Genomic DNA, 12,629 nt, shown 5'->3' on the forward strand with positions numbered 1-12,629 from the left:
AAACTATTCATGGTGGCATTTCTAGAGTTATCTGGTATCTGATAGAACTTTACAAAAACAAGTGAGGTTATGTGTATTATGAAATTTATGGTTCATAATGAAGGCATGCATGACTCATTCCGTAATTGTTTTTCCATTTATTCCTAATTTTAACCACCACCTCGTTCCGTAGTTATTTTTTTCGAGGATTCTCTCCTATTGGCATACCAAGATACTTGAAAGGTATCTACAATTTAGAACCCTATAAAGAAATTTTTTATCGAAATCCTTTCCCATTCCATTCCTCCAATTCTTGTTTTGTGGTAGTTTATCCTGAATCCTAACACTAACTCAAAGCATCTTATGGTAAATATGTTTTCTTTTGTTAGTTTTGTTAAATATAAATAAAGTTTCACAAAAATAAGAAATAGATATGAATTTATATACATATAATATATCTCTATTAGTAAAAAGTCTTGTGAATCCAAACAAATCCGTAAATATTTAACGCAAAACACATAATATTTTATCAATGTAGAAATATGTGTATATTAAATCTCCTCGACAATTATGATAGAACCAAGTTTCATGTCTTGGTCTTTTGTCCTTCCTTCAATAATCTCCACGCTTTGACTTTCCGTTGGATGCTGCATGGTTCCTCGCGTCTTTCCACATCTTCCATCAGAGATTGTACAGTCAAGTCTTCAAAGCATTGAAAAAGCATGGCTTCTTCCCCTATATCCTTTTCCGAGCATGCAGCTTCATAGTGTCAATTCTTATAGAAGAAGATAAAAAGATGTCCTTAATGCTATATTTATTTTATTAATCTAAAGCCTAATTTATTGACAGTACATTATTAAGAGATAAATATTATTGTACTTCTATTATATAAAAAGTAATAAATAAATAAATAACTCTTTCGAAATAACTCACATTATAGTTTATTTACCAAGTCCTTCTTTAAATTCATAAATAAATATCAGTTTAAAAATTACCTTTCCAACCAGACTATAAATTTTTACCTGCCCCATGAATTGATTTGACAGCTAAAACAAAGGTATTTGAAAGAATTTACTATCTGATATTTACTTTTTGCAATCTATTGATGAAAAAGAAAATAAGTTCACAACAGTATTGTTGTGTCCATTTAGAACGAACCCTTGTACAAAAGAAATGTGAGAGGTTAATTCTTATGGGAAGTTGGAATCAAATAGTATTAGATAAAATACAATTAAATGATGACAATTTTATAAATATAATCATAATAATTTATACGGTTTTTTTAGTGAATATTATATAGTTATTTATTCTGTTTTTTCTTTGGAACTTATAATTTTGTTTGTTATTATATATAGTTTTACTTTCTCATAAATAAGATACATTGATAGAGTATCATAAAAGTAGGGTTGGGCATGATTAACTAAAATATACTAAACTATGGATTATTTATACTATTTTGCACTATAAAAATTAAACTACTTTTTATAAAAATTGAATTATACTTATTTGTAGTTCAGTTCAAAAAATCTGAACTTCTTTTATTAACAGTTTAGTTAATTACTTCAAACTATGTACTTTATTTTACTTTTCCTTGTTTAATTGTTTTGTTCTTCTTCTATTTCCAGCAACACAAACATAAGAAATAAAGGCATGGGTATATATATATATATATATATATATAATAATTATTAAAATAAAATGATATTATTAAATTTATACCACTACAAAAAATATTAATATTACCGACGGATTTTTACCGACGGTGTTTTTATGGGACATTACCGACGGTGTTTTTATGGGACATTACCGACGGATTTACTGAAGGCTTTCGACCGTCGGTAAGTGACATGCGCATTACCGACGGATTTACCGAAAGCTTTTGGCCGTGGGTAAAAAGAGCGGGATTTTTCCCGCCCATTATTTTTGCGGATGACATTACCGACGGTAAAAAGGCCAAAAGCCTTCGGTAACTACCGAAGGATTTACCGACGGCAAAAGCCTTCGGTAATTACCGACGGCCAAAAATCCTTCGATAAAGTTTACCGACAACGTTTTTACCGACGGTATTTTGGCCGTCGGTAATCCGTCGGTAAATGCTAATTACCGACGGATTTTATACATTACCGACGAATTATGACCGTCGGTAATTTCAATCATTCTTGTAGTGTACTAAAATTTTATTATATTGTAATTATATTTCAAAAACTGGTAATTATTTTTATAACTTAATAAAATTAACTATAATTACAAAAATAAAAAGATAAAAGTACTTATGTAAATAATTATAAAATATAATATTATATATATATATATATATGAGAATTCAGAAAAAAGTGAGAAGAGAAGAAAGATGAGAGTTTTTATATTAAACTAGATAATTGTCAAAATAAAAATATTTCGAATAACGCAAAACAGAGATAAACAGAGATATTTTTTAGAGATTAAGTTTTTAATCTATATAAAATAATATATAAACAAATTTATATTATTAAATTAAACTATATTTAATATGAGAATCAAATTTTAGACATTTTATATCTTTAAATTAATAATAAATAGTAATGATAAATAATTGTAGTTATTAATTTAATTTTAATAATATGATAAAATAGTACCAATAATATTTCATTAATTTTTTAAAATTTTTTATTATAATTATTTACTAATTCTAATTATATAGATTTATAATTTAATTTTTTTTAAATGCTGTGATGTTATTCAATATTAATTTATTTGTTTGTAATTATTAAAAAAAAATCAAATTGAACTAATTCTTTTAACTCTATCGATGATTAGCCATTGACAGTTGTACTAGTACAAAACCACATTTATTTATTAGAAAGCAGAAGGAATGAGATAGTGAAGGAAAGAGGTTGCAGGCATAACTATGTTTCCTTTAAGTTTAAAATAGTACAGTACAGTTTAAAAGAAAAAAAAGTAGTTTAGTTCAGTTTAATTGAACTTATTTTTAGTTCAATTCAATTTAAACAAATTAGTTTTTGGTTTAATATAGTTTTTAAGAGTATAATGCAGTACAATTCATTTTGCCCACCCTTACATAAAAGTCTACCTCAATTAGTTTTGTAAGATTATTATGCTAAATGTATAGGAATAACACATTATAACATATATATATATATATAATATATATATATAAGTGAGATGGTATTTTTAATTTAGTAGTTGTTTTTGTAAAGATAAATTAAACTTATTTATAATAATTGGTCAATTCCATGATACTTTTGTGAGTCATATTCCATGATAATTTAGGATTGTTCGTTTGATGGAAGAATATAATGGTTTTTAGGTGGGGGTGTAGGGAAGGAAACGGGGTGGGAGATGTGTGTATAATATGGGCCTCATCCCCATATTATACCTATATGCGCGTCCATTTCCACTCATCTACTATTTCAAATATTAATTAATAATTTATTTATGAAAAAAAAATTATAATAAATTAAACATAATATTATCAAATACTAGATATTAAAAAATATATATTTATATTTAAATATTAAAAAAATTATAATTATATAAAATATTAAATAATAAATATAAATAAAAATATGATAGATACAAAAATTATATATATATATATATATATATATTCGTTTTTTACTTAATTTAAAATAATTAAATATTACTCATACTTATATATAATCAATATTAAAATTCTATCAAAATTAATACAAGTTTGAATCATATTTACATAGATAAGTTCCTTTATCATTTATAAATGATAAACTTTTTACATTATTTTATTTAATTACTTTATAACTGAATAATATTATTTTAATAACTTTTTTACATTATTTAATTGTATATATATCATTTTTATATATTTATTTTATTAAAACGAGTAAAGAATCTCTTATTTTTTTTATGATAACAAAAAATATTAAAAGTATTATTATTATAATTCTGAAATAAATATAAATAATTTTATAATTTTATTATAGATTATTTTTATTGTTGAATGTAATTTTTTACAATAAAAAATTATTTTAGTTTTAGAAAATGATTAAATAAAAAAATATTGTAAGAGCCTGAAAAATATAGAACTATTGGGCCTTATGTTTAGGCAGTCAGGCCCGTAAAAACTAAGGACACCATGACCTTATAAGAGACTTTTCCAAATATGAGTTCATTAGTCAACTTTTCCTTCTCTCTCTAACATCTATTCTTCTTCTTCTTGCTATGCCTTCTCTTTACCCTTTCACAAATTTCAAGTGTTGCATTATCAAGTAGGTGGTATTCTTTCGTTCACGGAGTTGAGAGCTTCCCATCCATCCGATTAGTTTCCGTTTTGGACGGATAAGACATTCTTTTTTGTCTCTCCATCTCTTTTGAACATAGGGCATGCAACTTTACTGGTTGCATGCCGCTGGTAGTTTTCCCCTTTAGATTCTCCGCCTATTCTAACTCTAAGAGTTGTTTCTGTCTCCACTTTAGTGGGTTGTAGGGTCTTGCTGTGTGCTGGCTGTGTAAGGCGCTGTTGAGGTCTTGTTGCTGTTGTGAGCTGTGTTGTGAGAACCCTAAGGTAAGGGGAGCTAGTTGTTTATTTTAAATCTATTTTATAAATGTGTATACATGTTGAATGCCGAACTGGTATGCTGTTTGGAGTAGTATGTTTCGTTTTTGAGTATGTTGTATTATATGTGTTGATATGTGAAAACTATGAACTGTGCTATGATGTTATGAACTGAGTAGATGAGTTTAATTTACTATAATTGATCAGGTTGGGAGTGATTTGGGGTGTGAAGTCTGTTACAACATTGTTTAAAAAAAAAGCATAGTGAATTGGTAGTGGTTTAAGTTATTTTGGAGGAAGTGGGATAGGGAATTTGAGGGTTAAGGGTTTAGGGCTCTTATAGTCTGTTGGGACAATATAGGAGGTTAATTGTGACTTGTTAGAGTCATCAAACTGGTCAAAACAGGTGCAAAAGGGTTGGATTGAAACTGGGTCCATAAATTGTATCAATTGATGTTTTAAAAGATACAACTTGATCTTAATCACTTTAGATTAGTAATGGGAAGGGTTAGGATCATCTAGGCAGGTGTAATTGAGCTTAATACATGAATTGGAGGTCTTAGAAGTTGGCCAAGAGGCCTAGAAATTGTAAGGGTTGGTGTGAGTGTGTGATTCTACAGAATTTGCGTTCTGCAGATAATGCAGAGTCGCTATGCGAGCTGTCTCGCATAGCAAGACCCTGTAGAGGGTGCTCATTGTCTGAGTCATTCACTGTGCGAGCTGGTGTGTTGTGCGAATGATCAGAGGGTGTTGCTCTCTATTTATGAATTCGCCTGGTGAATCTTGTCGCTATGCGACTGGTGGTGGTCTGGAACCACTGTCCATTTAATTCGAAAGGCGAGTGGGGCGCATAGCGAGAGTTTTAGGGGGGTTGGTCTCTGGCTGGACTCTCGCATAGCGACCTGGGTGCGCTATGCGAGAGACCCAAAGTCTGATATTTATTCAGACTTAATTCACAAGGCGAGCTGGGCGGGTGCGCTATGTGAATAGCGCCAGTCTCGCCTTGCAAAGGTGGTGCACGGTGTGACGAGTACTAGGTCTGGTTCTCTAAATTTTCTCTTGTGCTGCGTTTGGTTAATGTGCTCTTTGGTTGTTGGTGAAGCATTCTTTTGCATTTATAGTGTTGTATTGTGATATTCAAACAAGTATGTGGATTGTAGCAAAAAGTGTATGGTTATAAAGTGGTGGAAAGACGATCCAAGTTGTAAACCAAGTTCCATCTGTGTAGAATCTCTTGGTGAGATTCTTAGTGTTTAGAATCAGAGTAGGAGCTCAGTCTTGGGGGTTATCCTGAAACTCCAATGGTCTTTCTTCTCATGTAGAGGGGATTGAACCATGTGGTGAGGAGTAACAGGAAGTCTTAGTCTTGGGGGCTTCCAGTATGCCTCAAGGCCCGGAACAGGCTAACCTCGTGAGTGTGGTAGGGTGGGGGAACCCAAGTTTCATAAGCCACCACGAGTGCAAAACCCGTCATAGCTTGACTATCATTCTAAAGTCTGGACGAGTCAAGTCTAGTATTCAACATGTTAGGATGCATGTTTATCTTGCTTGATTGAAGTTAACTCTTGCTTGCATATTGTCATATAGTATGTTTTTTTTTATATGTATATAATTAGCTCACCCTTGCTTGTTTGTGTTCGTGCTTATGTTTGTGTATGTTTCCTCTTGTGATGATTATCCATTTGAGTACTTTATGTTTTGACTTCTTAGCATTTTAATGACTGTAATCTTAAATATTCGGATGTTTCTAACTGCTTTCTATTATTATAATCTGATGACGTTTTTATTATATATGCACACCGTATATTTTGGATGTCACAAATATAAAATCAGAAAAACAATTAAATTTTAAAAAATCACTTAAAATGAATAATGACAAATCAGAAAAAAAAAATTAAAAATCACTATTTAAGAACAAAAAAAATGTGTACATTAAGATAATAAGGAATTCTCTTTATATATTTATATATTAGTATAAATAATACCTTGAAAAGTATATATTCTCTGATGGTCAGCTGTCAAGCTATCAAGTCACGTGAATCCTAATTAGTGATAAATAGACAACTATTCATTCTTTAATCATCCATTTAACAATTAAAAATAATCATATTTTATTTTTAAATTTTATTTATATTTATTATTATCATATAAATGTAATATTTTATCATTAAGCTAAGTTTTCACTTTAAAAGTGTGATTTGGCTGATCTAAAGGCTAATAACAGTTATAGAAAAGATCAGATAATCAAATTTATATCTACAGCTCAAATTTATTTGAAATTATAATAAACAAACTGTTTTGATTTATTAAAAATTCAATCAAAAAATATGATCCATTTAATAAAATTTCCATCATTTTTATCCATTTCTAATCTTTTACCAACAATTATTCAATTCACTCCTAAAACTAATATTTCCAAGAATAAAATTATATTTCAAAAGTAAGTTTATAAAGAAGTCTATAAACTTTCTTTTGAAAAAAAAAATTAAGGAGATAAGTTAAAAAATTATTTAATTTTAAAAAGTTAATTTGATTAGTTAATCATAGATGATTTTTTTTTCCTTTTAAGATTCAATATATGACTATAAAATAATGTATTCATTTCTTAACAGAACTTCGTGAAAGTGTCACAGGCGGTCCAAATGCGATGAACATGGAGTTTCATTGAAGGAAAAGCTTCAATTAATACACTATGGTCATTCACGAGATGCATACCTTAAAGAAATTATGGACCCAAAAAGAAATTGCAGAGTAAAGTGTCACTAATATTTTTTATAAATTAAAAAATATTAAATATAAGATGTAAAATTAACGAAAACTATGATTCCTAAGTAGAAAATACGAAGGCAACCTAAGTAATGCATGGTTTTTTCTAATTAGGATATGGGTTGAATGATAGTAGTAATACTGTAAAAGAAAAGTTGGGATAATAAAAAGTTAGGATTAATTATATGTTTTCTCTTTTAACTTTTAGTATAAATTAGAATTAGTTTTTTTCTAATTTTAGTTTAATTTAATCTTTTAATTTGGTTAACTCTAAATACTCCAAATAGAAGAACCGAGTTCACTCACTGTCATTCCAAATCAACTCGCTCAAACCTTGGGATATAATATTTCCTTTTAATTTGGTTTTAGTTAGTATATGTTTTTAATTTTGTAAACTCAAGATACACAAGTACTCAATTAATTTATTTATTTATTTAAAATAATCTGCGTATTTTTCATCTGATTTCCCAAATGGGACTTTAACTTATTAAATTTAACTGATTTAATAGATCTTCCAAACATATCATTAAAATGGCACTGACATCCCAAAAACAAATAATAAAACTAAATAAAAACAAAATGAAGTATTGAACATACTTGAAAGATTTTTGTAGGAATTTGGATGCCACATAATTTGTATATTATAACAATGCCACGAAAATGAAACCAAATAGCCTCATGTATCCGCGTAATTAGCAATTGTCGACTATAGTGTGTAAAAGTGTTCAGGTAACATTCCACATGAAAAATACCATTATATTTTAATCTTTCATAGGTAATTTCTTTATGTTGTTTATCTTTCATTTACATTAATTATCAAAATTCTTTAATATATTTTACTTTAATTTATCTTCAACTGTTCTTTACTTCATGGTATTTATTCTAGACTGTTTATATTTCAAAAACACTACAGTTTCAATATTTGCAATTTTAATTTCTATAATACTCTTAAATTTTATTTACCATGTTACCTAGAGTTTGTTTTTATCATTTTATTCACCAAATATGTAAAAAAAATAAACATTTTTTTTTATAATTTATTTACATATTTTAATGAATCATAAATATAGGTTCAACTTTTACAACAATGCATGAGCACCAAAATCGATCATTTGATTTAAATAAATAAAGAAAAAATTATAATCAAATTTGATTTTTAGTCAAGATATTTACCTTATTTTTTTGACGGAATACTAGAAGTAGTAGAGTTTATCGGGTTTACGGAAGTAGTAGAATGTAGTGATTGAAGAAAAGAAAAAATCATAAGAAATTGACAACAAAAACTACAAAATAGCGCAGATTTAGAGAGAAAGGAGACAAATGCATGGGGATGAGATTTGAAGTGTCTCTCTGTGAGCCAAGTTTCATCCTCAACGGTGCACGTTCAACCTGCCAGCCTGTCACTTTCTTCTCCCTCAAATCAAAAGAACGGTTCAAATTCCTCGTTTCTTTTCCTAAAACTAAAAACCTCTTCAGTCTCACCTTATAATTCGTTCTACTACATTGCATGTTTATCCTATGATCTTGTTCTTTTTCCTTATTTTCTTCACAATGACACATTTTTAATATTAAATTAAAAAATATCAATCAAATTTGTCATAATATCTCCTCTTCCATATAAGGGACTCACTCACCTATTCTCAACCACACACTCTCTCACTCTCTCTGGTGTTTCTTTCTTTCAACACACACTCACAAAGAGAGACTCACACAGAGAGTGATGGCATCTATGGCTGCTATAGGTTCTCTGAATGTACCATGTGCTGCTTCTGCCTCCTCTTCAAGTGGGGGAAGGAAAACCGTTCCACGCAGCCTTTCATTCTCCGCATCACAACTTTCTGGAGATAAGATTTCCACCGATTCAGTTTCGGTTGCTCCAAGAAGAGTTCGTAATCCAGTTATTGTGTCTCCCAAGGCGGTTTCTGATTCCCAAAACTCCCAGACCTGTCTTGATCCCGATGCTAGCAGAGTAAGTTTACCTCTTTCTTTACTACTTAGTTTTTTTTTTTTCTTTCACTGTTACAGCTTGGAATTAGTGTATATGTGAAAATCGACTATCTTGTGTTTGTTTGGGTGACGGGGAGAGAGTGTCTTTTGGATCAAGTTGAAAAAATGAATTTTTAGGATCATGGTAGTTGATCTTGATCCTTTGGTGGTTGAATTGGATGTGGGTTGGTTCTGATTATGATTATGATTGCAAGTAAAAGTGTTTGGCTGATGATAATGTTTGTAGAGTGTGCTTGGCATTATACTTGGAGGTGGTGCTGGGACTCGTCTTTACCCACTGACCAAGAAGAGGGCAAAGCCAGCTGTTCCTCTTGGAGGAAACTATAGGCTGATTGATATCCCTGTTAGCAATTGCTTGAATAGCAATGTGTCCAAGATCTATGTTCTCACTCAATTCAATTCTGCGTCCCTGAATCGACACCTTTCTCGTGCTTATGCAAGCAACATGGGAGGCTACAAAAATGAGGGTTTTGTTGAGGTTCTTGCTGCTCAGCAGAGTCCTGAGAATCCTAATTGGTTCCAGGTAATAACACTGTCTTAGTGCCTCAACTCTAGTTTTTTGCATTTCCTTTTATGACCTTAACTATCCCTTGATTTAATTCTTTAACAAACTTGATGCGATCATTGCAGGGTACTGCAGATGCTGTGAGGCAGTATTTATGGCTTTTTGAAGAGCACAATGTTTTGGAGTTTTTGGTTCTGGCTGGTGATCATTTGTATCGAATGGATTATGAGAAATTTATCCAAGCGCACAGGGAGAGTGATGCTGATATCACTGTCGCTGCCTTGCCGATGGATGAAAAGCGTGCCACTGCATTTGGTCTGATGAAGATCGATGAAGAGGGGCGTATAATTGAATTCGCCGAAAAGCCCAAAGGAGAACAGTTGAAAGCTATGAAGGTAAGCCCGTAAAAAATAACACACTGTCATGTGTTGTATTTACCTGGAAATGTTCTGGAAATCAATGCCAGAACATTGCTTACTAAGGCATCTGACATTTTTTTTCCCTACTAGGTTGATACTACTATTTTGGGTCTTGATGACGAGAGAGCAAAGGAAATGCCTTTCATTGCTAGCATGGGTATATATGTTGTTAGCAAAAATGTGATGTTAGACCTGCTCCGTGAGAAGTTTCCTGGTGCAAATGACTTTGGGAGTGAAGTGATTCCTGGTGCAACTTCGATTGGATTGAGAGTATGTGTTCCTTCCATCTGTTTAATATTAAGAAGACTCTTATGCTATTTTCATGCATTTATTGATAATACTGCACGACATGTTTGTGTATTCACAGGTGCAAGCTTACTTGTACGATGGCTACTGGGAAGACATTGGTACAATTGAGGCTTTCTATAATGCAAATCTGGGAATCACCAAAAAGCCTGTGCCTGACTTCAGGTGAACTATATAGGCCATTTAATATTGAGAAATGTATCTCAATGATAGTGTACTGTGGTTATGTTGATGTGTTTATGCTTTTTTGTATATTGATTGCATGCAGCTTCTATGATCGTTCGTCTCCAATTTACACCCAACCACGATATTTGCCTCCATCTAAGATGCTTGATGCTGATGTCACTGATAGTGTTATCGGTGAAGGATGTGTGATTAAGGTAAGTCTTTTAGAACCTTCACACTATACTTTATATCTTCCATGTTTGAGATTTGTATAATTCTTACAAAGATGTCAAATATAACATGACTGATTTTTTAAAGAAAAGTAACCTTGTATTCCATATTTTGTTCCATAGAACTGCAAAATTCACCACTCTGTGGTGGGGTTGAGATCTTGCATATCAGAAGGAGCAATTATTGAAGAGACGCTATTAATGGGGGCAGATTATTATGAGGTAATATAATGTGGTAAAGTAGCGTTGACACATACACATAGTATTTCCAAGTTTACTAGTGAAGGTTTGACGTATGAAAGTGCTTGAAACACTTATTTATTGTAAGTTTGTAATGGAAAAATTGGTTTTCTGATTGTTGTATACCAGACTGATGCTGATAAGAGGTTTCTGGCTGCTAAAGGCAGTGTTCCAATCGGTATTGGCAAGAACACTCATATCAGAAAGGCAATTATCGACAAGAATGCTCGAATTGGAGACAATGTGAAGGTGAGGGTAGTAGCTTAGGTGATTTGGATATTGTTTCTAAATTGAAAATGAACTTTGGTCTAAATAACCTCCAAAATATAAAAAACACTGACAAAACTATAGCTGTTTTATATATTAACAGTTACAAATAATTGATTTTGGCCAATAGTGTATTTATTTATAACCTGTGTGATTCTCTTTTTAATTAATGATCATGTCAGACTCTTAATTAAATATGTAATCTGAGTCATTAATCTTAACTGATGATTGTGGTTAAATATTCTCATTTCTCACTTTTGGTTCCAATGGATATAGATTTTAAACGCTGACAATATCCAAGAAGCTGCAAGGGAAACAGATGGGTATTTCATTAAAAGTGGGATTGTGACAGTAATCAAGGATGCTTTAATTCCTAGTGGAACTGTCATCTAAATCCACCCAAAATCAGATGTTGTTCTGTTCCAAATGCAAATGGTGTCTGATGAGCTCGTTGTCACCGCCGGAGAGTTTATCAAGCTCTGCTTTCCACGCCTAGTGCAGGCTTTCTTTCTGTTTCATCATAGTGTATCTTTAGGCAGTAGCTTGTAAATAATAGCGGAAGATGATGACGTGTTTTGAGCAATAACTCTGTAAAGTTTATTTAATCAATTCAATAAATGTGTCAGTATTTCGTGCTAACTACGGGAGAAACCTCAGACACCGTGCCCAGATTGTTACAGATAAAAAAAATAATTAGTTTAATATTAGGTAATTTAGCTTTTAAAAAATAAAAGTTAATTTATGTCTTGTATATGATCCTAGAAACGCCTTCTTCAAATAGCCGAATGGCAGTTGATCATAAAAACTTTTGATTTTAATCAAGTTTTTTATTTTTATTATGTAAGTGAATTCACTCCTACTTTATTGTTTGTAATTATTTTATTGGCTTTTGATAATCACTTTCTTAAAAAATCAATTTTTTTTATTGAGGAGATGATTTAAATAAATCATTTTTTATATAATAAACACCTTATTGAAAGATTGTAAATGTCCTATCTTTTGAATGTTCCATCACATAATTATAAATTTTTTTTCTCATTAATGGTTAATTTTTTATTTTTTTTACTTTTAGAATTCTCATTTTTGTAATAATGTTTCTGTTTTAAATAATAAATTTATCGATTTATCGATTTTTTACAAGGTGTTTAACTTTTTCATATAGACTTAAATTTATGGATATTTTTTTTTATAAAGTGTTCAGTTAGAAGTTTAAC

The 12,629-nt window shown here is 30.7% G+C and overlaps 1 protein-coding gene across 1 annotated transcript; it reads left to right on the plus strand.

Annotated features, from left to right (window-relative positions):
• The first annotated feature begins 8,868 nt into the window (after positions 1 to 8,868).
• On the plus strand, positions 8,869 to 12,054 carry LOC108338399 (glucose-1-phosphate adenylyltransferase small subunit 2, chloroplastic). Its single transcript, XM_017575250.2, has 9 exons — positions 8,869 to 9,245; positions 9,510 to 9,806; positions 9,914 to 10,183; positions 10,298 to 10,477; positions 10,575 to 10,678; positions 10,782 to 10,893; positions 11,032 to 11,130; positions 11,278 to 11,397; positions 11,692 to 12,054. Exons 1-9 carry the CDS (start codon positions 8,997 to 8,999, stop codon positions 11,806 to 11,808), a joined length of 1,548 nt encoding a protein of 515 aa, XP_017430739.1. The 5' UTR covers positions 8,869 to 8,996; the 3' UTR covers positions 11,809 to 12,054.
• The last annotated feature ends 575 nt before the right edge of the window (positions 12,055 to 12,629 follow it).

The sequence above is a fragment of the Vigna angularis genome, chromosome 7 (assembly GCF_016808095.1).
Source record: "Vigna angularis cultivar LongXiaoDou No.4 chromosome 7, ASM1680809v1, whole genome shotgun sequence".
NCBI classification, from domain to species: domain Eukaryota; kingdom Viridiplantae; phylum Streptophyta; class Magnoliopsida; order Fabales; family Fabaceae; genus Vigna; species Vigna angularis.